The 21,773-nt window shown below is 39.2% G+C and overlaps 1 protein-coding gene across 1 annotated transcript; it reads right to left on the bottom strand.

Moving 5' to 3' along the window:
- Positions 1-9,100: 9,100 nt before the first annotated feature.
- On the bottom strand, positions 9,101-10,045 carry LOC114040592 (olfactory receptor 998-like). Its single transcript, XM_027858706.1, has one exon. It carries the CDS (start codon positions 10,043-10,045, stop codon positions 9,101-9,103), a length of 945 nt encoding a protein of 314 aa, XP_027714507.1.
- Positions 10,046-21,773: the final 11,728 nt, after the last annotated feature.

Below are 21,773 nucleotides of genomic sequence, written 5' to 3'. Positions count from 1 at the left end.
CTGGTCCCAATGACACTACCCACCCATGCAGACAAAACCTCTTGCTAGAGTTATCTTTACAAGGAAAATCCAGCTCTGCTGGCAAGAAGAAGAGCTCACATTTCTACAACAAAAGCTCTTTCTTCACAACAGGGAGAATCTCAGGACAGAATCGTAGAGCCAGAAGGGACCAGAGTGTACACCTAGTCTCTTGGCGTCAAACTCAAATTGAATCAGGGCCACTAAACCATGCATAAATATTCTGGCGGGCCATGTATTGACTTAAAAAACAGATATTAAAATCACCTATGATTTATTTCGTTTTTATTTTGTTAAATATTGCTCAATTACATTTTAAGGTTTGCATTGGGGGGTGTTGATATCATGCTACATATGGGATGAGTTTTTGACCCCATGTATTACCAAACAAAAATATCATCAATCACAAAACAGATAAGTGGTCATCCAGCCTTTGCCTAATGGCATCCACTGAGGCAGACCGCACCACTCCTTGAAGCAACGCATTCCCCTTTGGGACAGTTTTGAATTTTGCATTTAATAAATGCTAGTAAATATTCAATAAGAAAAAACCTAGTGTTTAGTACTGTTTAAAATTCATTCATTCATTCAAATTACAGACTAATTGTTATTGATGTATGCAAAGAACTATGTATGGACAAGCTATATAAAAATTAAATTGGAGAAAATGAACACATGGCAGGCATTAGCATAAAGAGGAATAAGGAAAAATTATTGCAGAAGGTGGGGCTTTATCTGTGACTTGAAGGAGATGTGGAAGGTAGGAATTCAAGAGGAGGGAGAGAGTTCTAGGCAGGGGTTTCCACAAATGAAATTGCACTAAGTTAAGAAATGGTATGGGCAGTGATGTGGCACAGTGGATAGGGTACTAAACCCGGCATCAGGAAGACTCATCTTCCTGAGTTCAAATCTGACCTCAGACACTTATTAGCTGTGTGACACTGGGCAAATCACTTAACACTGTTTGTCTCAGTTTCCTCATCTGGAAAATGAGCTGAGGAAGGAAATGGCAAACCACTCCAGTATCTTTGCCAAGAAAACACCAAATAAAGTCATGAAAAGTCAGACACAACTAAAACAACTGAACAACAACAACTAGGCGATAGAATATTTAAAGTGAGGAAAAGTACAGAGACCAGTGTCACAGAATCCAAGAGTATATGGAAGGGTGAAAAGTGTAACAAGACTAGAAAGTTAGAAAATGGTGAGGTTCTGGGTGGCTTTAAAAGCTCAACAGAGGATTTTATATTTGATGGTGGAGGCTGTAAGGCTTTAGGCATCTTTTTGTCTCTTGCAGCATTAAACAAAGGGATTTGCAAGAACTTTAAAAGCAGATTGTTAAACCCATGTAATAATGCACTAGGGACCTACTATTCAACAGCAGAGCTGCTGATTTTTTTTCTCCTTAAAAGAAATCACCCAGACACCAACAGTTATTAGGGTGCTACTATGTGCAAGACAGTCAGTTAGGCATTGAGGACATGACACACTGAGATATTCCCTGCCCTCCAAGAACTTATACTGTCCTAGAGGAATTCAATATGTAAATATACAGTGTTATATACAATATTTTAGAGCGCAAGGGAGCACTCAAAGCTAGGGGGATCAGGTAGTATCTCAACTGAGTATTGAAAGATGCATGAGTTTCTAAGAGGCAGAAGCAAGGAAGACATGGATTCCTGACCTGGAGACAAGCTGTCTGGTACACAGGCAGGCGGTAGAGAGACGGAATTCTGAGTTCAGCAGGAAGTAAGTATCCACTACGGGTGAAGTCTAGATTGTGGGAAGGGGAGCAATGAGAGTTAAATTTAGAAATGGAAGGTGGAAGCAGATTGTAAAGGACTTTGAATGTCAAGCTAAGGAGTTTGCACTTAACATTATAGTCAGAAGAAGCCCTTGATAATTCTTGAACAGGGGGTGGTATGACCAGAATTATACTTTAGAGGAAGATTGTTTCACCAGTTCTGTGGATTATTCATTTGAGAGGGATGAGCATGGAAATACGGAGTCCAAATAGGAGGATGTATAATAACCTCGTTGAAAGAAAATGAAGGTCTAAATTGTGATGGCATGAGAAGACAAGTGGTGACTTATGAGAAAGAGGTTTGGAAGTATACTCAATAAGACTTAATGTAAAATTGAATATGTGAGGTCAAGGATGAGCCCAAGACTGGGCTATTGAAAGGAATATGGTGGACACAACACAGAAATAGGGAAGTTTTGAGGATGGTCAGGTTGAAGGGGGGACATCATAAGCTTCATTTTATATATGTTGAATCAGAGATAGAATCCTCAGATGGAGATGTACAGCAGGGAGTTGATGAGAGACTGGAGCTCAGGAGGGTTTAATATATAAAATTAGGAGTCGTCCTCATAATGATGATAATTGAACCCGTGAGAGTCAGCGCTCATTGAGAAAATGTTGCACACAATAATTGAGAGGGCGTTGAGAGGAAAAAGAAGAGGTCCTAGGATAGTACTTTAATGAACACCTATAGAAAATTCCTTAGTGTATTTGGGAAAGTGGCCCTACTCCTCAGGGGAGGAAGAAAGCTTTCAACCCTTTCAGACACCACTGGGCAAGCACCACCAACATCATCAGCCACCCAACCTCTACTGATGGGCAGGTAAGCCTAAGAGTTGCAGGAACAACAGCCCTTCCAGGGAACAGCAGTCCTGTTCGCAGCCTGGCTTTCAAAGTCAGAGTCCAAGGAAGCAGACCTCATGGAGATGCAACCTGGCCACTCCCTCCACTTACTGAAGACCTGGAAGAGAACGGTCTCACAGGCACAGGCCTTGGCACTATAAAGTGGCTCAATATCAGGAATTGATGAGGTTTCATCAGTGGAGATGAGTCAGGAAGATGCACTACCATTTGCTTCGTGGCTCCAGCCTTAAGAACGCAGGGCTGATTTGCACCTGAAACCTCATGTTTTTTAACTCCCTCTTGTCAGAACGTGAGCATCTCAAGAGCAGATTCTAGTTTGCCTTCCTATTGTATCCTCAGCTCTTATAACAGTGCTTTGCGTATAGTTATTGCTCAGTAAGATACTTTTCCATTAATTCATTCTTAGTGGTGTTTACTTTTAATGGCAGTGTTCGTCTGATGCTCTATGACTGGAAGTCACAGAACTCTATAGTCTCTAAGGAATTAAAACTGAGAATCATCCAAAGAGCAATGGAATAGCAGGCATGTGGTGGGTTGAGCAAGCTGGAGCACCTCACAGATCTGCTCTTATGAAGAAATGATGTAAAGGGTGCCATCAATGAAACACATGATCCAAAAAATAGATTGAGCCGGTTATGTAATAAGGCATGATGGATGGGCTGTTTGTATGCACCATTGTCATCTTTGGAATATCAAAAGAACTTGAAGAAGGCTGCAACATATTGGGTGGACCCCCTATAGTAAATTCGTGGGAAAACATGGACAAAAGTTAAGCAGGATCAAAAGGCATGGATAGGCTGGAGGAAATCACATCGAGATCACAAATTGACTTGAATACTCCTGTATTGAGCAAGAGAGCAGATGTTCTAAGGCAGAGGTGTCAAAGTGTGGGGGCCCAGGCACATATGAACCAGATTAAAATAATTGGGAAATGTTTAATGAAGTAAATGAAAATATAATACAACATAAAAAAGAAATACTTTCTCTACTCCAAACACCATCTCTACCTCCTCCCCACCATAACATTGACCATGCTCCTAAGCTCTTAAAAGTCTATAAAGTGTGTAAAGGCAGCTACACAGTGCGGTAGCTAGAGCACTGGACCTGGAACTAGGAAAATCTGAGTTCAGATCTGGCCTCAGACACTTACTTACCAGCTGTGATATTGGGCAAGTCACTTAGCTTCTGTCTGCCTCCATTTCTTCAATTGTAAAATGGGGATAAAAATAGTATCTACCTCCCAGAATTATTATGAGGATCAAATGAGATAATATATGGTAAAGCATTTAACAAAGAGCTTGGCACATAGTAGGCACTTAATAAATGCACTCTAAATTTTATACAGGGGCAGCTAGGTGGCACAGTGGCTAAAACTCCAGCCTTAGAGTCAGGAGGACCTAAGTTCAAATCCGGTCTCAGACACATGACACTTACTAGCTGTGTGACCCTGGGCAAGTCACTTAACCCTAATTGCTTCACCAAAAACAAACAAACAAACAAACAAAACAACCAAAAACATAAATTTTATACAGAACCTTTCTCACAATCTCATAATGTGAATAGTGATGTACTAGCAAAAGCCCCTATTAGAACCAGAAGAGAGACTTCTGTCTTCTGATTCTAAGATGATTACTCTGCTCATCATGCTACTTCTCAATGACACATGAGAAGGATACAAGTCTTTCTTCTCTAAGACCAAATACAAAATCCTCTTTTTGACATTTAAAGCCCTTTACAACTTGGCTCCCTCCTACCTTTTCAGATTTGTTGCATAATAGTGTCTTTCATGTACTCTATGGGCAAGCCAAATTGGTTTCCTTGATATTACTGTCACAGGACATCTCCCACTGTCATGCCTTTGTATAGGCTGTTTCCCATGTCTAGAATGCACTCCTTCACCATCATCCCTTATATTCTCTAGTTTCCTTCAAAGCTCAACTCAACAGCCACCTCATTTATACATGAGGCATGCCTGGCCCTTTCCCATTCCTGCTTGATCTTAGGACCTTCTCTGAGATTATTCCCAATTTGCCCTATACATATCTTGCTTGCATGTTGTTTGTATGTTGTCTCTCTAATAAGTAAGCTCCTAGAGATGAGGACCTGTTTTTTGCCTTTCTTTGTATCCCTAGTAATTAGAACAGTGCCTGGTGCATAGAAGGCACTTCTACCTCCTAAATGACTTGACCTGACTCAGATCGCCCATCCTCCCAATACCCATCTGCATTATCTTGCATTAATGTGCCCGCATATTCATTTTTACCAGTATGTGCACCTGGTGATTTCCAAGACAGTATAAGATTCTTGAGCGTTCCATTTTTGTCTTTCTACTGCACTTCTATCTCCTGGCAAAGTGCTTGGTAACTGCCTAATAAGAGCTTGCTATTTGATTGATCTCTTAGGGAGGCAGCCTACTATAGCACAGTAAACTCTTCATCCGATGTAGTGTCCAAAGGTTTGGGTTTCTAATGCTGTCTCTGCTCCTTCCTAGATGTGTGACTGAACAAATCACTTTCATTTGAGACCTCAGATTTCCCAGATGTCAAATAAGGGTACAGAGCTAGATGATTCCTAAAGTACCTCCCAGCTTTGAAATCCTCTGATCTAAATAAATAACTCAACCATCCAGAGGCAGCAAAAATGAAACCAAAGAGGAAACACATGAAGCCCTTTGCTAATCCAGCTGCACCAGTCAGAGTGAGATAAGCTCTTACTAGCCTTCATGCTGGCAGATGGGCCTATTAACAGCAAAGAGATAATACTGGAAAGATGAATCGCATTTGTGCCAAAATAAAGTCAATGGCATACGGCCAAGGTCTCTTATGATCCTAAAGATGTATATACCACCCAGAATATGGACATTACACCTGCAGCTCAGGATACAGGTGTAAGGGAGGGTAATTATCAAAGCCTAGCTATCTATCAGGAGCACCCAGAAGAAACATTCTGTCTTCACCAATATAACAAAGAATGATGGATGGTGAGCATGGGGTAGAGGTGGGTGGGAGAACAGAATGTTGGTATCTTTTTTATTAAAGAAGCCATCTGACATCTTAATACTCAGGAGAGAAAGGAAACAAATCATAAAATGCTAAACCAGAATCATAAAATGCTAAACCGGAGCATTACTGAAATAACTAACCACATGGTCAAGGTTAGGTAGGAGCAAAAAGAAAAAAAAAAGTAAATCTAGGAGGGAAATGAGATAAGGCAGGAGAAAGGGCTCTTGGGACTAGAGGGCATGATGTGAGCAAAGAATAGGATTAGGAGGAGAGATGGAGGATGAGAAATAGATGAAAGGCAAGGAGCTTGAGGTCTAGAAGAGGAACTTCAGCGTTCAAGATCTTGAAAAAGGAGCAAGTCTAAGGAATGAGGAGGACCCAGGGTGTAATGGGTAGCTGAAGTGGAGAGAGATGAAAATCACTGGCATTGAGGAAATCTAGGATCTGAAAAGACTAAGGACCTCGATGGCTTTATTAAAGTGGATTTTGTCATACTCAGATATGATAGCAAGAATAGCAAGGAAAAGAATGGAGAACACATGATTAGCAAGAAGGCTAGAAATTGGCTTATGGTAAGGAAAAGGAAGTGGAAGGGGAGGAGAAAGTAGGTGAAGGGCAGAGATTTCAGAGAGACACATGAATCACATTAGGAACAAAAGAGTTTCCTGAGTTCACCTCTTCACTCCAAAGAGTGGGAGGAGGACCTCCCCTAGGGAAGATTACCATATGGTGGTGGTATGAGAGTTAAAGGAAGTTTCCAATAAGATAAGCAGAAAAAGTACTTATGGAAAAGATGGAGGATGTTGCAAAGTGTGTTCATGATAGCTAACTTGTATATATTGCTGCCAGTCTTGAAATGCATTGTATTTTATCTCATTTGGTCCTCACATTTCCCCTATGACATAGGTACTAGTGTTATCCTCATTTAATAGATGAGGAAATGGGTTTAGGAAACACTGATGGAGCCTGCCCATAAACAAGAGAAAACTTTTCTGCTCTCTGTGTTCCTCTGTCAAGAGAAACTTGACCAGAGGTCACTCATTCTGACTTCCTTTGGATAGGGAATCTGAAAGAACATTACATAATGAATGGCTGCACTGCTCTGTCTTCTCTGATAAAGATAAGATCTTACCCTTCTACTAGGCTATGCAAGAGACAATGTCAGTGAGCAGCACGCACTCTCATCAACACAACCTGTTATGGCCCTTTCAACCAACATCTAAGTTGTCGGTCATATGGTGAAACAGCAATACAACAGGCCTACCCAGGTTACTTAAACACCTCTTTTAAGATTTACACAGATTATTGAATTTTCTGGCTGTTCTTGAGTTGGGTCAGTCAACCAAATGCAACTGTGCAGCCACAGTGACCTTGGTTCAATTCAAAGTGCCATTGTTTATGGGCAGTAACAATCAGTGTTTCCAAGTCTTTCCTTAGTTAACAAATAACTGTGACTATTCGAGAGTACCCCAGATATTGTGAGGGACAGACAAAGAAGCCAAAGTTTCATTACTTAAAAAACCCAACCCCCAACATCACCAGGTTCTAGTGATGAAGTCTTCCCTTTCTTAGGAACCTAAGGCTAATGAATATGCAATCTTCACCCTGTCTCATCTTGAGAAAGAAGGGAATGAAAACCAGCCATTCACACTGCCTGAAAAAATTTTAGCACCTTTCTATGAACAGCCACTGATTTACCAGTTGTATGTTGAAACTCTGTTTTCAAGCAGTTTGTTTGTGGGTTGGAGACTGGGGCTGGTTTGGGAATTCTTGGTGGGACACAAAATGTTTCTGGATCATTCAAATGGTCACCCTCTTCTCATCACTGGTTTCTGATACCACCAAATTAAAACAATGTTTTTAATAAAAGAAATAGGGGAATAAATGGAAAAGAAAGCAGCAGGCGAAAACAGAGGATATGTTGGAAATACTCAAAAGTAATGGAACAAAGTCAAAGCCCTAAAAAGAAGGCCTTGAAACATTAGGCAGGGCCAGTTGTGATGAAGTATAGGCCCCTGATTGCCAGTTAAAATGCTTACTCTTGAAATAGTGCAAAGAACACTGGAACGGAAAATAGAAGGCCTTGGTCACAACCATGGTTCAATCATGACTACATGCTGTTGAGTAAGTCACTGAATTTCTGTTTTCTAGGCCTTGATTTTTTCACGTATGAAAGGGGGAGAAGGGACAAACTTTTTTCTCATTGAAGCCAAAATGAACAACATCAGTTCCAATATCAATTGGTGCCTGAAAACTACTAAGTCCACTTCATAGACCAAAGGTATTTAATTTTTTTTTAAATCTTATGGAACTTTTGCCAGTCTGATGAAACCGATGAACTCCTTTGCAGAATGCTTTTAAAAGCACAAAATAAAATACATAGAATCACAAAAGAAACCAATTCTATTCAAATGGTTATAAAAATACATTTTAAAAAGAAAAACACAAGTTCATGGACTTTGGGTTACAAACTTTCTAATGCTTTCATCTTAATGAAAACACATTTATTAAGTACATAGTATCTGCCAAATATCTTGCTAAGGAGCTGGGGATATAAATAGAAAAATAAGATAGCTCTGCTCTCCAAGAGCTCACATTCTAATGGCTGAGGGGAGAGGGGGGTGAGAGACAACAAATATAGAAGGTTTCATCTGAAGTCAAATGGAAAAATCCCATAGTCCTTAGCATAAACAGCAAAATAGGTGGCAATACAACTTCTTTTATGTCATTGTCACTAAATAAGATCATTTAAGTTTCTAATGATGAACTATTGATATTTCAAAGGAAATTTTTGGCAAGTATAGATTTTTCTAGGTCGTTGGCTATTCCTGGAGGAGCAATGGAAGCAGTAGCCAGGTTGCGTCTTTTGGGGGGTTGCTCCCCAAGATGAGCTGGTGACCTGGGGTAAACTGGGCTCTTGGGTTTATCTAACCATCAGAGGCAAGTAATTATCAGTTGATATTGTTGGTGATAGGGAATATAGGCTGCTTCTCCACAGTGATTTTTGTTCTCAATGATGGTTGCAGAACTTGGGATGAAAGGACGACCTATAAGGTTTTATATATATATATATATATGTGTGTGTGTGTGTGTGTGTGTGTATTTGTGTATACAAAGATATATACAAATATACAAGTATGTATGCATATGTGTGTATGTGTATATGTCTGCCCCAAACCCCTCCAAATACCTGTAAAAATGGCTCTAAACAAATTCTAGAGCGGTGTAGATATGTCTGTATGTATATGTGTGTATGTTTGCATATACCCACAAGAACAAGAGATTCCAGCTGAGACACTCCAGAGCATACCTGTTTGGACTTCTCCCTTCTAATTACCACTTGATAAGGTACCTCACTCCCTACTCACAGAATGGATGCTCATCCATAGAATGTCACAAGAGGACCTCAATCTTATTTGCCCATAGGAATGTTTTTCCTTTCTAAATTCCTTCTGAACGCGTTTTTCACCTCCTTGTTCCTCAAGCTGTAGATAAGTGGATTCAACATGGGGATCCCTGCTGTGTAGAACACAGACACCACCTTGTTGAGGTCCAGGGAGAAGCTCGCACTGGGCCACACGTAGATGAAGAAGAGGGTCCCATACATGATGCTGACAGTAGTCAGGTGTGAGGAGCAGGTAGAGAAGGCCTTGGACCTCCCTTCAGCAGAATGGATCCTCAGGATGGCCATGAGGATGTACATGTAGGAAATAAGAATGGTCAGGCCACTGAAGACTCCCACAGCTCCAGACATGATGAAAAGGATTAACTTATTGAGATGGGTGTCAGCACATGCAAGGGAGAGCAAGGGTGAGACATCACAGAAGAAATGATTGATGACATTCTGGCCACAGAAGGGCAAGTGGAAAGTTAAGACTGTGTGTGTCATAGAGCTTAGAATGCCCGTAGCATAAGGCCCAACCACCAGATGTATGCAGACACTCTGGGACATGACAACTGTATAGAGTAAGGAGTTGCAGATTGCCATATACTGATCATAGGCCATTGCAGCTAAAAGGAAACATTCAGTGGCCACAAAGAGTCCAAAGAACCACATCTGGGCTGAACAGCCCAGGAAGGAGATGGTCTTCTTCTCCACAAAAAAGTCAGCCAACATTTTGGGGGCAATAGTAGAAGAACAGCAGAAATCCACAAAGGACAAGTGACTGAGAAAAAAGTACATGGGGGTGTGAAGCTGGGAGTCTATCCATATCAGGAAGATCGTGCCCAAATTCCCAATGAGAGTGATGAGATAGAAAAACAGAAACATGAGAAAGAGGAGAACCTGTTGCTGGAGATGTTCAATAAATCCCACAAAAAACAATTCAGTCACCAGAGTTTGATTCCTAGCTTCCATTATCTGCTATGATCTGATCAAAGAAAGAGAAAGCCTATTTTCATTGCTAAATTTTCCAGAGTGTTCCATTTCCTCTCTTAGAATCTTAAAAGCCCTAGCTTCCTTCAAAGAATAAGTGTTAGTGCTTTGTCCTGCATGAAATTATCTTTATAAAGAATTTTTTTTCTTGTTTCTGATGGGAGACAGTAAGAGGCAGTAGTAATAATGTTGATGCCAAAAAAAAAGAAGAAAACAAAAAAAGGTGCTGAACTATTTTTAAAGTACATGGAGGAGTAAATTCAGGTGAAAACACAGATGAAGAGGACAGTTAGGAACTAATAGGTTGGGTTTTTTGTTGTAAGGTATATGTGCTTTAAGAAAGCAGGATGGCATAGAGATTCATGCCTTCATAAATAATCTACTTTTTGTCTTTTACTTTGTATATAGAATGCTCATTTTTGTGTCAGATGGAGAATTTTTAAAATAGCTTAAAACGATAAAAGAAATTTCCTTGCAATATACAATATTCTGTCTTTATTTTGTAGGGCTCATTTGTAGCCTATATGGAAAAATAGCCTCCTGTAGCTATAGCTAGCTCATTTTCCTTATTCATTCTTGTCCCAGGGTGCAAGGCAATTTATGAACATGTTCAGATATTTCCTCCTTAATTATTGACATAGAAGCCTCTCTCATTAATCAATTATTTGTATTTAAGCAAGCCCAATTTATTAAATAGTATTTCTGAAATACACTGGGTAAGTCTCTTTTCCCATCTCTCTCTCTCTCTCTCTCTCTCTCTCTCTCCCCCCTTTTATTCTCCTTTCTCTAGTGTGTACATATATTATACATATAACATATACATATGCACAGATAATATGTATGTGTATATGTACATATATGTATATGTGTGTGAAACACCATAATTTTCATGGCTTAAGTAAAAATCATAATCCATACAATTTATGTAAGAGGTATCAGATGATAAAACAATGATATAAATAATTATTTATAATGAATCTGCCATGAGAAAGATCACAGCCAAAGTCATGCTATTGCTGACTTCTCATTAATTTCAAAAATGGAGAACTCCCACCATACAATTCTCTCAGGATATCAATGAAATCTCTTTTGGCCTCTAGGGGGCCTTGTCGATAGTTCAAATTTGAATTTGAAACTCGCTTTAAATACTCACTAGTGAGGTGTCCTTGGGCAAGTCATTTAACCTCAATCTGCATCAATTTCCTCATCTATAAAATGGAGGTGATAGTACCTTCCTTATATCCATGGAGCACTTTGCAAACTTTAAAGCTTATATAAAGGCTACTTCTTCTTAGAAGCAATAGCGTCAAGAATTTTCTTTATGTTCCTTAAAAAGAGACAAGTTAAAATCAGGTCTCTCAGGAAATGTCCTATCGATCCTTGTGCTCTGTCCTCTTTCCATCTCTCTGCAGCCATTACAATGAAATACTCTTCAGAATCATGGTTAAACCCTCAGTCTCCTCACAGACTCCTAAGGAAGGACAGTTCATTAGGATCAGTTTAACCTTCTAAAGATAGTTAACAGCAGTTTTATCCTCTGTGGGAACAGCTATTGGAAAAGTGGATTCCCATTATACCAGGCCAACTCCTCCAGTAGATTGAGAACCTTTGAGAACCCCGATTCATTTTTTCTTTGCATACCTAGGATGAAGCAGAATGATCTATACATTCTGGCTCTTATTTGTTGAACACTGATTGGATAAATCAGTTACTGATGCAAGTTGTATTAGGTCATAAAGTAACCTTGAGCGTTTGATTTTTGTTCTTTTTTTTCCATTTTTCACAACTTTTTTTGATAGATATTTCAGGTGAAGAGGGAAGAAAGGTATGTTTTCGTCAACTGAATTGGGAAGGGGCATGACAGTGTCTCTGGGTATATGTGGAGTAGTGCTCTCCTTTTCTCTGTCATCCGCATTACTACTTCTTTCTGCTAGGGTGGCCAGAGGTGCCCAGTAATGGAAACATCCTAGAACCCTAACTTTATCCCAAACTAAGAGCAAGATCTTCCCAGAATGTAAAAGGAATGAGGCAGGGTGCGATAGTGGAAAGAACACAGATTCTAAATTGAGTGGGGAATCCCAGGGCCCGATGTCCCTTTTTATTACTCTCTTTTGAGATAGTTATTTTTTGCAGAAGTCCCTTCTATGATCTCTTCCATTTTCCTTTCTTCACTTACACCTCCAAACAGATGGAAATTTGCTGTTAATATTAAGTCTGTCCTCAGTTCTAGGACTGACTGCATCATTAGGAAGGGAAAGACATCAGCTCAATGGTGTGGATTAAGGAGTAGCATAAGCTCCCACTGACCCAAACCATCTCTCCCATTCAGATGCCTGGAATATAATTATTAGAAGTGAAAAGACTTCTTAGGGAGTTCTAGTCTCTCTCTCTTTCCTTCAATTAATTGTAAACACCACTGTCATATAAATCTTCCTAATACACAGCTCTAATCCAGTTACTCTAGCACTCAAAACCTTTCAATGATTCCCCAAGTGTCTGCATGGCATCTAAGTCCCTCCAAATAACGGTTCCCACATTTTGGTCTCACGTTACTTCCCCCCATATATCTACGTGCCAGCCAAATTGGACTACTTTCCATCCATTGTACAAGAGTTAGGCTTTCCTTCTTCTGCCCTTATTAATCTACTTCTCAGCTCTGGGATGCCTTCTCTATCCATCTCTATCTGTTGACATCCTCTATCTTCAGTTATCAGGTTAAAGTGCATCTTGTGCATGAAAACTTCCCTGACTCCCCCCTGTCAGAACTGACACTTCCCTCATTTGAGCTCCTAACAATAGGTCCCTTTTTATTCCATGATTATTTTTTATTATCTTCTTCTGCCTGCACCTGTCTTATCACACCTAATAGACTGTACATTCTTGTAGGGTGAGGACGTTAGTCATAATTATTTATCTTCAGTTGCCTAGAACAATGTCCTCATTATTTTAAGCTCTCAATAAATATATCGTGGAATAATTATTATGGGAATCTTGACTGAACAGATCCCTTCTCATTTTGTAAAAATCACTCCTCAGATATCTAGTGTGCTCAAAACTGGCAATAACGTTACAGAAAGATTCCTGTTTTAAAGTCAGAAGACCTGGGTTTGAGTCCCATGACTGGTACTTACTGGCTATGGAGCCATGGGAAAATCATTTATAGCCCATTTGTTTGGGGACTGGTTGACAACACGGTGCTATGTGAATGAAAAGGAAGGGCATAAGAAACAACAATCACCCAGGAAGCCTTTATATGAACTGAGACAAAGTAGAGAAACCATAATCAGGAAAAAGATGGTCACAATGTCTACAATAATATACATGAAAACTTCACTGAAAGGCCAGAGTACTCAGTGCAATGTTGAATCTTGGCTTCAGAGGACTGATCAATCAATCAAGAAACCTTTGTTAAGAGCTGACATTGTGCCCGATCCTAAGGCTAAAAAGTCATCAAAGAAATAGAAACAGTCTTGGTCCTCAAAGAATTTACATTCCAAAGGGGAAGATATTCTGTACATATAAAAGTATGAACAGAATTAATTCAAAGTCATTAGGTCAATGGGGGCACTAACAGCTATAGGGATCAGCAAATGCTTTTTCCTGTAGGACGTAGTGTTTGATCTGAGATTAAGATAGATGATGAAACTCATTAGAGGTGGGGGACTATAGGTGAGACCTATAGCATAGAACCTTCTGGAACAGTGTGACAGGGGAGAGGGGAAAGGAACAATATAGCAAGTGTCTGTGACTTTAAAAACAGAAGACATCAATAAGTTGTTTTTGGAACTTCATTCAAGCCTCAGTTCCCTTATCTATAGAAAAGAAACAAAGATATTTCTATTATCTGTCCTATAGGGTTGTTGCAAGGAGGGGATTTGTAAATATCTTAACACTATATAAAGAGGAGATAAAATCAACTGGTAGCATTTCGGTGTAAATTGCTTTATGGGCTTATGCTATTCTATTATAGGAAAAGGGGTGTGGGTGGAAAGGCACAGAAAGGGGGATGGGAGGCCCCAAGACCCACAAAGATTATTTTACATTTTGGCCAGATTTCAGCCTTGATGGTCACAGGTAGTTTCTTCTTTTAGGAAGGAAACTGATAACTGACAGCTTCTCCCTGACCCTAACAGATGCATACTCCATCACTGACAAGTATCTACTCTTCAGAAGAAAGGAATTAATATGCTCATGTCTGTCTGGACCAATGGTACTACCTTCCACAAGGGAAAAAGAGCCTTTCCCTGAATTATCTTTACTAGGAAACTCTAGTTCTGCTCTTTGGAAGAAGAATGCTCTCATTTCTATATCAAAATACCTTTCTTCACAGTAGAGCTAATCTCTGGACACAGAACATCAGAAATGAAATCTCAGCAGCTATCTACTCCAATCCATACCTGAAAAAGTATTTCCTCTGTCTCATCCCCATTTTACAGATGAGGAAATTGAGTCAGAGAGGTTACTGATTTGTCCAGGGTCATACAACTAATGTCTGAAATCACATTTGATCTGTGAATTTCCTGACTCCCAAGTCCAACACTCCATCTACTGTACGATCTAGCTGCCTATAAGGCAAATAGATATCAGTCTCTCTGTACCTTCTACCCATTTTTGTTAGTTCTCCCATTCAGGACCAAACAGAACAAATGTAATTCCTCTCCTCCACAATAGCCTTTCAAACATATGAAGAGTATTATCACACTCTCCAGACTGGACATCCCCAATTCCTTCAACTTACCAGCGGATGTCATGGTCTCAAGCACTCTCACTATCCTGATTGTTCTCCATTCAGATATTCCCCAAATTATCAACAGCCTTCCTAAAATGTGTTGTCTGGAACTAAACACAAATACTGAAATTTTTGTTTTATATATGAGGAAACTGGGAGTCAGTAAGGTGAAGAAATCAAGTAACTTGCCAAGGTTACAATGATAATATCCAAGCTGAGACAAACCCTGGATCTCTGAGGCCCATTCAGAGATCCTTCCCCTATTCCACACTATGCTACACACACAAACACACACCTACACACATACACACGCATACATACATACATGTACCCCGTCACAGTTTTTCCTATGGAAAATACCCTTCAAGTATTTAACCAAAGTAATAAATATCTAATGGCAGAAATCCAGAGATAAGTTCCTCATAGACATACAGGACTAGGAAGAAACATTTTGTACATATGTTCATTTGTTTTAGATTAGACCTTTGATTTCACAGAAATCGGGTTTGTTGTTGTTGTTGAGGAAAATTATCAACAGATATCGATCAATTTTAGAGTTTTACCTGGGTAACCAAGGTTGTAATGACCCACCCAGTGTCATACAGTTTACAGGTATGAGAGTTTGGATTTGGACCCTGTCTAGATGTTCTGGCTCTGATGCCAGGTTTCTCCCCTCTGTGCAATGGTAATGCTCTCTTAAGAGTCCGAATGTTATCATTATTTTGTAGATCTCACTCTATATTCTTCAAACTAAAGGTCAAAATAAAAGGCCAGAATTCAGTCAAGGAAGAAATTTAAGAAAATGACAAATTCATGTATTTTCTCTATAGAAGTTCTAACATCACCATGCTACTATTCAGCAATTTTATTTTCTTGTCTAGAAAATAACAGATTCATATTAGTTGAAAGCTAAGGTTCCTTCCAACTCTAAGCATCTATAAGCAATGATAATATCAGAAGCAGTTTTAAATATCACATAGAGTTCTGATTTTTGGGCCAGGAATAATTTAAATTCTCACCAGACAAGTATGGTACTATCCTAAACAAATCAATTAAACTGTCTCAGCCTCACTTACCTTATCTGTAAAGTGAGGATAAGTATGCCTGTTGCACTTACCTTTCAGGGTTGACATCAGGATAAAAATGTAAATCACTTAACAAAGCTTAAAGCACCATTCAAATATCAATTATTAGTCTTATCAGTCAAGCCTATTCTTTGGTGTTGTGAAGGCATATTCTATTCCATTAGCTGCAGAGAAGCAATTACTTTTAAGAATATTGGACATTAGTCTGAAGCATACTATTTTTCGCTTTCTTTTTTTTAGTTGTTTTCTTGTGCAAAATGAATAATATGGAAATGTTTTACATGATTGTACATGTATCGCCATATCAGTTCAGACCTAAAAACTGAATTGAGGGAAAATAGAATATTATTTTTTAAAAAAAAAGAATAGTGGGTATTGTTTTTGTCCAGATTTTAGCATCTATTTTAATAAGCTCTAGAATAATTTGTAAGTTACCATTCATCCAAAATGTGTGGAACCCACCTCTTTGAAGGAATTCTTCATTACTCTTCTTTGACTCTTTCAAAGGGAATAAGAGAATTCAAAGGTAGCTGCTCAAAACCTAGAAGACAAGAAGGAAGATCATCTCCCTTTGTGGTGGGTATCCTCTCCAAGCATCAGAGCTTCTTACTTATTACATGGGGAAATCGGACTCTGCCTTTTCCTATGAAAACCTGGTGTTCTGCAACCCCTCTGAAAAACAGAATTGGTATCCCCACATTGATCTTAAAGATGAGCAGCATGAAGGAGATTAACTTCTTAAGGTATTGGGGTTTCCTTGGTTGGAGCCAGTTCCCTGGTGAGCTCCTAACCTCAGGAGCTTTATCCAATGGAGAAGAAATTAAAATAATTTTAACAGAGTTTGAGTCCAAAATCAACACACAAAGGGGTGCCGCCTACAGTGGAAAACCTTGGCTTGGTAACATGGGATTGAGAGCTGCAAAGTAACTTAGAAGTTGTTTACATTTCCAGAAGAGGAAAATGAAGCCCAGAGAGGGAACATCATACTCAATGATATTCAATGACTTGGGAGAAAGCAGATTCCAAAAAATTACATACACAATTATTATGAAATGTTATATATATATGTATATATATATGTACATATATATACATATATATATATACATATAGTCGACATGAAGACAGCTCAGTTAGAGTAGCCATTGCTAATACAGTTCTACCAACACCCAAAGACACATCTCTCCCTTCTGTTGATCACTGATTAACAGGGGAAGGAATGATAGAATCATAGATTTAGAACTAGAAGAAGATTGAGTCTTTCACTTTCAGAGTTTAAGGGACTTTGATAAGTCACCTAGTGGTCACAAGGCCAGAGTATCATGCCCAGTTATCTGACTTCAAAGCCAGGGTTCTTGTCAGTACACCACACTGCTGCTTAGTCCAAATATCAAATGGCATACTACACATCCAAATTCCTTCTCATTTCATTATGATTGGTAAGGTTGGGGTGGGAGATGGGTGAAGTGGGAACAGGCATTTGCTAAAGTGCCAGGTATTATGCTAAGCACTTCACAAATATTTCAGTTGATGCTCACAACCACCCTCTGAGTTAGGTGCTATTATTATTCTCTTTTTACAATTGAAGAAAGTAAGGCAGACAGAGGTTAAATGACTTGCCCAAGATCACATAGTCGGGGAGCTGAGGGGAACTATTCCTTGTTAGAGAATATATTGTTGGGATATTCCTGACTGGATAGAGATCTGGCCCTGGAATCAGGAAGACCTATCTGCATGAATTCAAATCCAGCCTCAGACACTTACTAGCTATGTGATTCTGGGCAAGTCACTTAACCCTGAATGAGCTGGAGAAGAAAATGATAAAGCACTCCAGTATCTTTGCCAAGAATACCCCCAATGGGATCACAAAGGGTCAGACACAACTGAAAACAACTGAACAACAACAACAACATTCCTTGGGAAGTACCTTTCGTGTCAAAACAGAAAGTATCAATACATCCGATGTATCAATAAGGTATTAATAATTATTATGAAGCCCCTTTTGCAAGGGAAAGAGAAAGAACTTTGAGGTTTAGCATAGAGCTATTTGTTCAGGGGTTCACCTTTGTTCTTCCCCCATGGTATGCTCCACCATTTTATAGCAAAGACTCACTAAGAATGCACTGAAAATCAGCTCTGCTTTGTGTGAAGAAACCCCATTATATATGCACAAATAGCAAATAAGCAAGATTTAAAGGTAAGTGGTGCTAGCTCACCAGGCAGGGGAGAGGAAGGGAGCATAGGCAGATAAATTTGCTGCTCCCAGAGCAGCAATAAATTCTGTCCAGGCTGCTGCTCACTCCTAAAGTAGGTCAGTGAGCTAGAAAAATAGCCAACTGCTCGTAGTCATATGCAGTTTGGGGTAGCAGAATCCTTCCCTTGCAATAGGCAATTGACCTCTGCATGTCTGTCCCTGGAGTTTCAAAGTTCCTAACTTCCCTCTTTCTGTGCAGCTTTTACCTCTCATGGCTTTTCAGTCCCTCCTTTCAGCTAATAAAAACTGCACTTCCCTTCAATATCCTTGCCAATAAAGGTCTACATTCCTCCCTGGGGTATGTAATTTTGCACTACCTTGCAAAATCTGCTGTAACACACCTGATGTCTGGAATTATATAGCACAGCATTAAATTGCATAGAAGCACTTAACAGAGCAAGGATGAATAATGCAGTTTCCCAGGTAATTGTCTTCAAATTAGATTCACAGAAAATGCACCTCAATAATATATGCAGTAGACAGGGCAAATTAAAAACAAACAAACAAACAAAAAATACACTTATTAGGTTGCTTAAGTGAATGCAAGTCTAAATCACTTGCCAGTTATAATACACAAATATACCACATAGTTCATTCATATCTGTATATCAAAAACAAATATGCATAATAGCAAAACTATGCATGGTTAACTGACAAATGCAGCTATAGTAAAGACATAAAAATGCAAAGAAAATAACCATAACAAGAAAATGATGAGAAACCGAAGCAGAATTATCATGCAAAAATTGCCACGTGCAACAATTACATAAAAACCTCAGCCTTTGGCATGCTACTTGACCTGTTACTTTATTAATTCTTACCCCATATTCAAGGGCGACCAAGGAGTAAAATTTAATTTTTAAATTAATAGAAATATGCAATCCATCTCATAAATTCATCAATTAATTCTGAGTGTCCATTCAAGTTTATTAACTAAACCAGAAGAGAACTCCTTTTTCCCATAATTTTAACTCATAACTCTCAATGCATCAAACTCACTTGTCTCATAGGTTTTGCATCAGTGAAACAAAAATATTTAAATCGTTTGACAATGAAACAAGCATTACTTTGACCATACAATCCAGAGAGAAAGATCACAGCTGGACTCACCTATACCCATCAACAGCAAATATTGCCTTGTCCTCAATTCTGGAAACATTCAGCTCTCTTAAGATATTGGTTTAAAGTTCTTCTCGATAAATTTTATTCATAATGTTACTTCACCTAAAAAAAAGGTGACTGTTTCTCAAGAAAGCTTAGCCCCTTTTTCTATACCTCATGCACTTTCTCTGAGGAAATTTCTTAGTCTGTTTCAGCAATCTTTGTGATTAAACAGTTTGTCTTCATCCACAGCAGTTAACAATCTTCCCAGGATGGCAGTTAAGCTGGCCATGAGACTCAGCACAGATGACAATTAAATGATCAATCTTCTTTTCCTCAGAAAAAGGACAGGTAAAAACTTAGTTTTCTCATGGTAGCTCACACAGCCTCCTTTTCCCATCCCAGTAACTTTCCTAGAATGAGAGTTAAATTTTAATTCTTTTCAAGATGTTATATCCCTTTTCTACTTAGAGTAACAATATCCATAATTTCTGTAATGAAGACTATTGAAGCTGGTATTGAATTTGTTTCCTAGGTTGCCATGGGGCAAAGAACTATTCATGCAGTAGCCAAGCTACAACAGTTAACAATAATGCCTCTTTTATGAGATCTAGATAAAGCTCTCTATTACATGTTCCTGACTGATGTCCCCTTTTCCCAGATTGAGAAGATGAGAGATTACCCAGGACTATTGCTAGGGAGAGGTTCTGGGTCAAAGTATCTCCTCGTTTTATACTTTCTTACCTCCTCCTATCCTAACACCATCTCTGGAGCAGACACCTGTGGTACAGACTCACCTCTATTCCATTGGACTCACCCTGAGAGACCTGAAATTCTTATTCCTTTGACATTCTTAGAATGATAGAATCCTAGAGCTAAGATACTTCAGCCCCTTTGTCTTACATAAAAAGAGACAATCAACAAACACAAAAAGTCCTTCTAATGTATTGATGTGTAGAATCCTAAAATTTACTATAAGGAGTTTTCACATTGTCGAGAGGATTCCTATTCCATCATGACGTGGTTTAAATGGCCTCTGATGTTCTTTCCCACTTTGAATTTCTGTGCATCTGTGTTCTGAAAGCTAGAAGGGAACTTTCATATTTATGTATGTTAATGAATATGTCTAATGGTCAAGATAATGTATTAATAAAAGGGTTTGAGGGAACTAATAAAAAAGAATTGGGCAATAGGAAGGTAAGGTTATTACCAAGGACATATGATCAAGATTAGATTACTGGTCATGTTTTGATAGTGAGAGATAGGTAATGAGTACATCATGTGCTTTATCAGTGTCCACACAATGCTGAGAGGTCTAGGCTTCCAGTATATGGGGTAAAGCGCTCTGGGAGGCTGTATAAAGGACCATAGCTAAGAACCACATGAAATTGAAGATGAAGATGAAGATGAAGATGTTCCCCAATGAACCCCTGGAGGGAAAAAACCCAGAACACCAGGCATATAGATCTATCAAGGAATCAGAGTGTATTGATTCACTAAAAGAGTTTGCTCTACAAAGAGACCCAATATCTTAGGATCCCACCTTTCACCTGATAGACTTGTAAATACTTAAAGACTGAAACTTATCTCCCCTGAATCTTCTCTTCCCCAGGAAAAGCAATTCTAGGTTATCCACACATATATGTTTTTATGTGTTTAGATAGATAGATGGATATAAGAATATAAAGAGAAAGTGGGGGGGCAACTAAGTGGCACAGGGGATAGAGCTCTGGCCTTGGAGTCAGAAGGAGCTGAGTTCAAATCCGGCCTCATACATTTGACATTTATTAGCTGCGTGACTTTGGACAAGTCTCTTAACCCTGATTGTCTCACCAAAAAAAATTATAAAAAAAGAGAAAGTAAGGAGAGGGGGAGAGAGAAGGGGGAGGGGTGAACAGAAGACGAGGGGGAGAGAGAGAGAGAGAGAGAATATAAGAGCATGGATATAAAAAAAGATATTGTAGGAAGACAACTGAATTTGGAGATTTGGAGCCAGGTGGCCGCGATTAAAATCTGGCTGTACCTTGGGCAAGGTGTTTCCCCTCTTCAGGCCTCAGCTTCTTCCTCTGTAAAATGAGAGGGGTGGTCAAGATGATCCAAAGGTCCCTTCGAGCTCCAAGTTCAGTGAGGCCCAGAATCAATGGTTGCTCACTCTAGACAATGGAAGGAAAAGTCCTGAGAGTGGCAGCATGCTCACACAGATAGCTAACCAACTGATATCTGAGTTCTCTTGCCTTTCAGCCCAAGCTTTGTCAATGCACTTCAAGTCTTCTCTTTGTAACCTCAAAGAGCTGCAGGACTCATCCTGCTGCCTTATTCTGGGCTAGCTCAGGCTAGGGTCAGATCATTATCACTATATAATGAACCATCTGACAGATCACAGAATGTTAACCTTGGAAGTGAAGCAACCTGATATGGTGGAAGGAAAGCAGGGTTTGAAATTGGGGAACTTGGGTTCAAATATGGCTTTCCTACTTATGAATTTATGACCTTGGGCAAGTCACTGATCTTCTTTCAGCCTCGATTTCCTCATCTGTAAAA

The sequence above is a fragment of the Vombatus ursinus genome, unplaced genomic scaffold, assembly GCF_900497805.2.
Source record: "Vombatus ursinus unplaced genomic scaffold, bare-nosed wombat genome assembly UNPS02013722.1, whole genome shotgun sequence".
In the NCBI taxonomy this organism is placed as follows: Eukaryota; Metazoa; Chordata; class Mammalia; order Diprotodontia; family Vombatidae; genus Vombatus; species Vombatus ursinus.
The sequence above is the reverse complement of the archived record's forward strand: the minus strand, read 5'-3'. Positions and strand labels throughout refer to the sequence as shown.

Excerpts from the sequence above, each read along its gene's own strand:
- LOC114040592 (XM_027858706.1), bottom strand. The coding sequence starts at position 10,045 with ATGGAAGCTAGGAATCAAACTCTGGTGACTGAATTGTTTTTTGTGGGA.